Source organism: Quercus suber, unplaced genomic scaffold (genome assembly GCF_002906115.3).
Source record: "Quercus suber isolate HL8 unplaced genomic scaffold, Cork oak 2.0 scaffold_32, whole genome shotgun sequence".
NCBI classification, from domain to species: domain Eukaryota; kingdom Viridiplantae; phylum Streptophyta; class Magnoliopsida; order Fagales; family Fagaceae; genus Quercus; species Quercus suber.
The window spans coordinates 59,042-67,865 of NW_027069497.1; the positions used below are offsets into that span (position 1 = coordinate 59,042).

Genomic DNA, 8,824 nt, shown 5'->3' on the forward strand with positions numbered 1-8,824 from the left:
AGTATTAATTAGTGAAAATGTAATAATTTGTCTCGAAGAGAATATAACCGAATTTAGATATAGGTATAATATATGATTTTGGAATATAAATGATAGATTATATATTTTAACAAAGAGAATAGGAAAAATTAAATGACTAATGGGCGTCTAGTGGTTTTTACTTGTTAGGATTAAGTTGGATTTAAGAACTAAATTAGTTAATTTTGAAATATCTTATACTCAGTTCTCGATAACCCAAAAAAAATATATATATATATATATAAAAGAATAAAAAGAAGAAGAGAAGTATTTCTATTTCTATATATATATATATATATATATATATAAAAGAATAAAAAGAAGAAGAAGAGGATTTCTATTCCCAAGGAGATCAAACTCCAAACCTCGTACCAGCAAGAATCCAATCTCGCACAAAGTCAAAGAAAATCAGTACAACCAGAATCTTCATTAAAAGTAAACCCAGCTCGAAAACTCAGTACCAAGCTCAATCTAAACAAGTTTCAGTAGCTGCACCATGTTCCAAAAATGGCCTTGCAATTGGAATGCAATCATTATCACTCTGATCTTCCTCAAACTCCTCACCATCTTCAACCCAAAGTCTCTCTTCCCAAGCACCTCCACAGCCCCATCATCACACCCCTTCAAATCAAACCCAAGCTTCTCCTGTGCCCCACCACACCACTCTTACCCTTTCTGCAACACTTCCCTCCCCATCAAAACCAGAGCTCAATCCCTCATCTCCCTCTTGACCCTCCATGAAAAGATCCAACTCCTATCCAATAACGCCTCTGCTATACACAGACTCGGCTTATCTGCTTATGAGTGGTGGTCTGAGTCCCTCCATGGCATAGCTACAAATGGCCCTGGTGTGTCTTTTAGTGGCCCAATAAGAGCTGCAACTTCATTCCCTCAGGTTTTGCTCACCACAGCTTCTTTTAATAAAAGTTTGTGGTTTTCCGTTGGGCGGGCTATTGGGTTCGAAGGCCGGGCCATGTACAATGAGGGTCAATCTGGGTTGACTTTTTGGGCACCCAATATAAATATATTCAGGGACCCCAGGTGGGGGAGAGGGCAAGAGACCGCGGGTGAGGATCCTATGGTGGCGAGTGCTTATGCTGTTGAGTATGTGAAGGGGTTGCAGGGTGAGGATTTGGTTGGTGGGGATGGTGGCTTCATGGTTTCTGCTTGTTGCAAGCATTATACTGCTTATGATTTGGAGAATTGGGGGGATTTCCATATATTTAGCTTCAATGCAGTGGTAAGGAAGTGTCTCACTCTTATGTTTTTTATTTTTGTATTTCATTGGGATTATCGTTGGAAAAACTCAAAAACCCAAGTCAGTTTGGGCTTGCAGGACAAAATTGTGACTTGTGAGTTCTTTGTATGTAACAATTGAAGTCTTGTTTAGTGTAAATTTAGATGAGCTTATCTTAATTAGGTTATTTTGTATGTTGTGTAAAAGTACAATTGTGGCTTGAAAAATGTAATACTTTAAAAAGCAGTACATTTTCTTCGAAAACCCAAAGACAATTTGGGCTTGTAGCACAAGATTGTGACTTGTGAGTTGTGTGTATTTGACAATTGAACTCTTGTTTAGTGTGTGGCTTCCAGTTAGCTTAATTGGTAAAGTTTCTGATAGTAGTATTAGAGATTTGAATAGAATCTCTGCCTACACTAAAAACTGATTGGTGTCTTGATTTGATAATAAAGAGTTATCATTAGAAGCGGACGTCATAGGTTAAAACTCTCTCAAAAACTCTTGTTTAGTGTGAGTTTGAACGAGCTTATCTTAATTAGGTTATTCTGTTTATTGTGTAATACAACCGTACCTTGAAAAATGCGATACTTAAAAAACCATAAACTTTCTTTTGAGGTGAAAATAAGCTTGTTTTACATTTTCTGTTGTCATAATTTGGTGTCCTTCCTGGGGAAGAATAATCACTAATCAGGATATATAGTGATTAGTTGGTTTAAATAGATGACATACAGCCCTGCTATGATGGCATGGCTGCAATTTTCCTTGATGTTGAATTTGGTTTAAACAGAAACTTAAGTGATTAAGTACTCTGAAAGGAATATTGTGTTGATGAAATGGAGAGCACAATTTGGTTTCCTTTTCTTTATTCTGTGGTGGCTTTTGCTGTTTTACCAGGTCTCCAAGCAGGATATGGAGGATACTTACCAGCCTCCATTTCAGAGCTGCATTGAGGAAGGCTGTGGCTTTTGCTGTTTTACCAGGTCTCCAAGCAGGATATGGAGGATACTTACCAGCCTCCATTTCAGAGCTGCATTGAGGAAGGCGGAGCTACTTGTTTGATGTGCTCATATAATCGAGTCAATGGAGTGCCTTCATGTGCAGATCCTGATCTCCTGCAGATAGCTCGAAGGGATTGGGGCTTCAAAGGGTATGTACTAATGTGGCAAGCTTGGATTGAAAGTTTCCATCTGAATGAATTGATAATATAAGTGTTGTTTACTTGTTTTTAACAAACTTTTTGAAGGAAAATGCAGATACATCACGTCAGACTGTGATGCAGTTGCTGTAATTTATGAAGATCATAAATATGCTAAGGCTCCCGAGGATGCAGTTGCTGATGTTATTAAAGCAGGTAAGGTTGTTGCTGCCTGAGTTGAGTAAGTTTATAGGAAAAAAGAATGTGCAATGTGCATGCATTTGGGGTTTGATGCTTATCCATGATGCTGTGTCATTGCTCAAATTTAACAGGTATAAACATGACTTACAACTCCAAATATCTTCATTTTTAAGTATTATGTTGATTCAAATGAATGGTTGAGGACATAAACATGACTTACAACTCCAAATATCTTCATTTTTAAGTATTATGTTGATTCAAATGAATGGTTGAGAACATTTTAAATATTTTACATGCATGCATAAGGTTTGTAGATAAAATTTGAACTATTTTGCACTCGAAGATGTTAAAGTTAGTTATATGATTTAAAAGGACTGAGACATTGAGATATCATTCTTTTTAAGGGGGTGGAAAAATAAATTAGCATAAAATAAGATAATAGACTTGACCATATAGTTGCAAAGAATTTGAAGATCAGTAGGTTGGTTAATGTAAGAGATACTCAATGAGGTTTTAGCCTTATTGATAGAGGCAATCAGCTCATGTGAGCCTCCATCACAAAAACTTAGTCATGGAATGTTAGCCTCTGAAATCAGCGCATTTTTTGTTCTTGCAATACTTCAATCTTTGAACCAACAACCTCTAATATGCTTCAATAAGTGTTACACCTTGTAAAGTTTATGAGAAAAGCTTAACTGAACCAGGAATGGACATAGATTGTGGCACATATTTATCCCGGTATACCCAGTTGGCACTTGAGCAAGGGCAGATTCAGGAGGAGGACATTAACCGAGCTCTTTCAAGTTTGTTTTCAGTCCAACTTCTTCTTGGCCTTTTCAATGGAGACCCTAGTAAGGGACACTTTGGAAAATTGTAGTCTTTTTGGGGACTACAACCTTACATCAAAACAACCTATGCTATGGTTGTGGTGACACACGATGTAATTCCAGTGATGGGTTTGCAGAAGCTGTTCGAATTTCCACGGAAGCTGATGCAGTAGTTGTGGTTGCTGGGCTTGATCTTTCCCAAGAAGATGAAGAACGTGACAGGACAAGCCTTCTCTTGCCTGGTAAACAGATGGATCTCATCTCTGCAGTGTCTTCTGCAAGTGAAAGGCCTATTATTTTGATCCTACTTGGTGGTGGACCAATTGATGTATCCTTTGCCAAAGTAAACCCACAAATTGGAAGCTTCTCTGGATAGGATACCCGGGTGAGGCTGGTGGGCAAGCGGTTGCAGAAATTATCTTTGGAGAGTTTAATCCAGGTTTGTATCTTGAATCAAATCTTAATGTTGTACATTCACTTACTTTTTGTCATAGGAAATTTATTGGACAATGTTTGAGAGAAACAGGTGGACGTTTGCCATCACTTGGTATCCTGAATCATTTAGCAGTGTGCCCATGAATGACATGAGCTTGCGGCCTGACCCTTCACGAGGCTATCCAGGACGAACTTATAGGTTCTATACTGGAGAGGTGGTATATGAATTTGGATATGGGTTGACATATTCCAATATTACATATAAATTTATATCAGTGCCAGACAATATAACGATATTGAATACTACTAGCAAGTCTGGTCCAAGTAAATTAACTACTCACAAGACATTAGATGGGATTGATTATATTATGTCAATGAGATAGCATCTTGCAATCTCTTGAAATTTGAAGTGCAGATTTCAGTGTTCAACCATGGTGATATGGATGCGAGCCATGTGATAATGTTATTTGGCCGAGCATCCACTTCAATAGAGGAGCCCCGCGGAAAACTTTGATTGAATTTACCCGTGTACATACAGAATCTTTGAATGCTGTTCAAGTAAACATTGGAATTGACCCATGCAAGCATTTTAGCATTGTGAATGATGATGGGGTAAAGATATTACCCTTGGGAAATCATCTTCTTATGTTGGAAAGGTTGGAGCATTCTATATCCATTGGATTGTAACATGGACCTGGAGAGTTTTTTTTTTTTTTTTTTTTTTTGGGTGGGTGTGTGTGTGTGTGTACTGGGCTGACTCACCACCTAATTGGCTGAAGCTTCGCACGGCTTGTGATGAGGACATGCTTGTACTTATCAATGTAACATTAATAGTNAGTAAGGGACACTTTGGAAAATTGGGGAAGGAAGATATATGTACTCTGGCACACAAGAAATTGGCAATAGATGCTGCAAGGCAGGGAATTGTGCTTTTAAAGAATGATAAGAATTTGTTGCCATTACAGCGAACGACTATCACCTCCTTGGCCATTATTGGGCCTTCAGCAAATGATTCCAGTCAACTGGGTGGTGACTACACAGGTTGCTCTCAGGAAGGATTGCTTGTCTGTTACTTTTTATGGCTTGTAAGTTTAAAGTAGTTTTCAAGGGTTCCTTAATGTGTAGGTGTACCATGCAATCCGATTAGCCTTTTTGAGGGACTACAACCTTACATCAAAACAACCTATGCTATGGTTGTGGTGACACACGATGTAATTCCAGTGATGGGTTTGCAGAAGCTGTTCGAATTTCCACGGAAGCTGATGCAGTAGTTGTGGTTGCTGGGCTTGATCTTTCCCAAGAAGATGAAGAACGTGAAATGGACCTAATTACTTTCAGCTTTCTTCGGTTTAGTTTTCTGTGTACATCCATTTAGTTGTTGACAAGAAGGGTAAGAGAAGTGTAATCCTAAGAGCAATTGGAGATTGGAGTAGAATTCTGATTTCTGACATTTCTTTTTTCTCAGTTCCTCAAAATGCAGCATGTATATTAACTTTTCAATCTTAGTTTCACAAATTGAGCTCACTTGCTATGCTTCAGGACGTAATCCATATGCTTTACTCTAGGGACTGGCTTCAATTCTATATTTCAAAGCTATACATTTCTCATGTTTCTACAATAATTTCTCAAGATGCAAAGTATGCCTTGATCCGTGAATGCTAAGGACTTAGGAAGGTCTCTCTCATATAAATGCTAAATAATATTAATTCAAGAAGGAAAGGAATGACTGAGACTTATTTAGCATAATTCAAAGTAGGAACCTCACCACAAACTCAGTCCATTAAAGTTTTAGATTTCTCATTTTAGTCAATTAAGATTTATTACATTTTTAAAATGATTATTCCATTCATTTCCTTGACCAATCTAGTTATTTCATAGAGAAAGAAGGAAAAAAGAAAAGAGAAAAAATTAAAATGTTGTATTGACACTTAAAATGACAAAGATTGATAAAATATAACCATTTTGAAATGGAATCAAACATGAAGAATTGTAATGAAAAATCTCAAACTAAGAGTGCAAACAATCCAAAACTAAAAATCTCAAATGGATTGTAATCTCATTTTCTATCCTTTCAGTTTTCACTCTAATCAAATCGACTCTGAGAGTTTGTTCATTTAAGTATTTTTTAAGCTTAAAGACCTTTTTTTAAAACTCAACAACAACTCCTCGTAGTTGTTTTTTAACAAAAGTCCATTTTAAATTTAAAACACCGTTTTGCAACGGCGTATACCAATCCACCCTAAAAGCTGGGTTAAAAATATAATTTAATTAAAAATAAGGCGCCAAAAGAAAAAAAAAAGAAAAGAAAAGAAAAGAAAAAAGCCATAACCGTAAAAATGAGCTTAATGCTTCAACGGCTTCTTCAAGTCCGCTCTTTATAGTATAGTCATAGACACTAGTACAGACTACAGAGAGCCCACAAGAGAAAATCGAAAATGGTGAAAGCGGTGGTTGGAGAGGAACCCAACTCAAATTGATCGAGGATCGTCTCACCCAATCCGCTTCCCGTTCAGGCACCCCTCTCTCTCTCTACAATGAATCATGTGTGCATGTATGTATGTAGAATGGTTGAAATCTGAATTTAGGGTTTTGTTGCAGGTGGGTCTGGTAATAGGCAAGCTGAGCTCGCCACTAGACCGAGGTTTCGTCTTCGATTTGATCCCAACTCCACCAAACGATGCCGGAGAGCCCGCGTGTTCGCTCGTCGAGACTACCGCCAAAGACGACAAGAAAAAGGGACCAAATCCAAATCTCAGGCTCAGCAGATTCTTCTTCTTCTTCTTCTCTTGTTCATGATAACGATTGGGTCGCCGAACACGCTCGTCAGGTTTTTTTTTTTCCACTTCAAATTATTGTTGTCATTGTTGTATAATACGATTTCGTTAAATTTAATACTAATTTTTTGAGCTTGGTTATGGATTCTCAGGTGGCTAGAATGTTAGTTGGGGCATGAAAGTTATTGGTATCTATATATGGGTTGCGATACTGTTTTCAAAAATTCAACCATAACGCTTTGTCAGGTAAATTCTTTTGTTTTTCCTTATATTCAATTTTGATGTGTGTGCGTTTTTATTTAGTTTATGTTGAAAGAGAAGGTTCTTCATGTTCACATGATAAACACATAGAATCATTAAAAATTACAACAAATCAAGCCGAAAAACAAAGGGTTTTGGAATAATAGAGCTACAAGATACTTATATAATATAAAAAGATACTTATATCATGCTGTATGGATGCTGACTGCGTCAGGATTGATTGCTCTGATAAAAAGAGTAGGAACTAGGAAGATTTTTTGAAACATTGAAACTTTGTTTAAATTTCTGAAGTAAAATGACAGAGTCTGTTTCTTCCACCCCGTGTATCAGCTATAATGAACTACTTCACCTGAAGCAGTGGAGAATGATCAGAAGCGAGGAAAGAGCATGCTTATTCACATTTGTTACAGTCCAATGAGGTATATGACTTATATAACTTAATATATCTTCTCTCTTCTCAATTTTAACATCTTAGTGAATTTATTATGTGATTATCAAGCTGACAACAGAGTTTTTTGTGTAGGTGGACATGTCGAAATTGCACATGGACCTCAAATATTACATCAAGTAGCCTGCGACCATGTGATTTCAAGATGGGAAGGGTCTTAACTTCCCTTCAGACCTTCAAATGCAACTACAATTTTAACCTTAGGTAACATTTGCTAGGAAGATTATTGGACATTCCACACGTTTGATTAATAAGACTATTCGTATCCGAGGAGTAAGACCTCTTCGATACTGGTGACCTCTTCGGATTTGACTCTTCCTTCATTTCCAAGTATTTTCTTCCAGATGGACTCCATGTCAACGGTCTCTCTTTCTGGACACACAGTAATCTTCAAATAGGGCCCTAGCCCCACTACGTAAGGTTGGGTTTTTCTCCCCACAGTAGTAATATTAATCTTTTTAAAGGAATTTAACAACTAAATTTGTAACTAAATTTGTATTTTTATTATTTTGTTTGTGTCCTTTTCCATTTTTTATGATGAAATAATGGAGATATGGTTAAAAGAGAGCTCTGAGCCCAGCCATGTAGTTTCTCTGCCTCAAGAACTTGGACTGGGACTGGAGACTATAGATCGAAAGAGGCCCATAAATATTACAAAAAGGGGCCCAAGCTACAAGAGCATGGGCTGAGTAGTTGGTAGAGCTGATTACATGAGAGATTAGGTCATCTACATTTAGAGCAACCCCCTTGTATTAATCAGTCATCAACATAATTATAATCTACCTGACATCCATGCTTTCAGACAAATTCGAGCTCTTTAAAAGTACTAGAAGATATGTATTTCCTTATTTGCTAAGCAGTGACATTTTTGGTCTTGTGGCGGCCGACATCTCTAGATGCTCCAGAATTTTTATTTTTATTTTTTGAAAATTTTAATCCAGGACTCCAGGTATAGTATTTGTGTGAAATCAATTTTGTTATTCAATTCATCAATTTAAAATCAAATAGTGTACATTCTTAATGAAGAAGAATGTCATGTGGGGACAATTTTTGCTTCAAGGCCAAGGACTAAACCATGTTGTAACCTAGGCAAATTTGTTGTCCCACATAGGAAAGAAAGCCTCCCTCTTTGCACCTTATAAGGGATGAGCAAGTGGATGAGAGTACCTAGTTTGGTTTCTTTTTAATACGGGGACATTTTTACTTCAAGGCAAGGCCTAGACCATGTTGTAACCTAGGCAATTTGTTGTCCCACATAGGAAAGAAACCTCCCTATTTGCACCTTATAAGGGATGAGCAAGTGATGAAGAGTACCACTAGTAGTAGTTACAACATGGTCTAGCCCTTGACTTTGAAGCAAAAATTGTCCCCACATGTCATATGTGAGTAAATAAAAAAAAAGAGAAAACATTAGGTCCGGGCGTGGCGTAAAACCAGTGTTTTACGCCACGCCAATGAGAGCTCGACACGTAAAATGAAATTAAA

General features: G+C 37.3%; 1 protein-coding gene across 1 annotated transcript; it reads left to right on the plus strand.

The window, feature by feature from the left end:
- Positions 1-331: 331 nt before the first annotated feature.
- Positions 332-4,537, plus strand: LOC111997590 (probable beta-D-xylosidase 6; the record flags this gene model as incomplete). The annotated part of the gene is given in 10 exon segments (XM_065770479.1): positions 332-1,258; positions 2,239-2,405; positions 2,512-2,609; positions 3,299-3,511; positions 3,514-3,783; positions 3,786-3,860; positions 3,948-3,959; positions 3,962-4,222; positions 4,225-4,341; positions 4,344-4,537. Coding segments are annotated over 10 exon segments (2,151 nt in total), but the record flags the coding sequence as incomplete, so codon positions are not given.
- Positions 4,538-8,824: the final 4,287 nt, after the last annotated feature.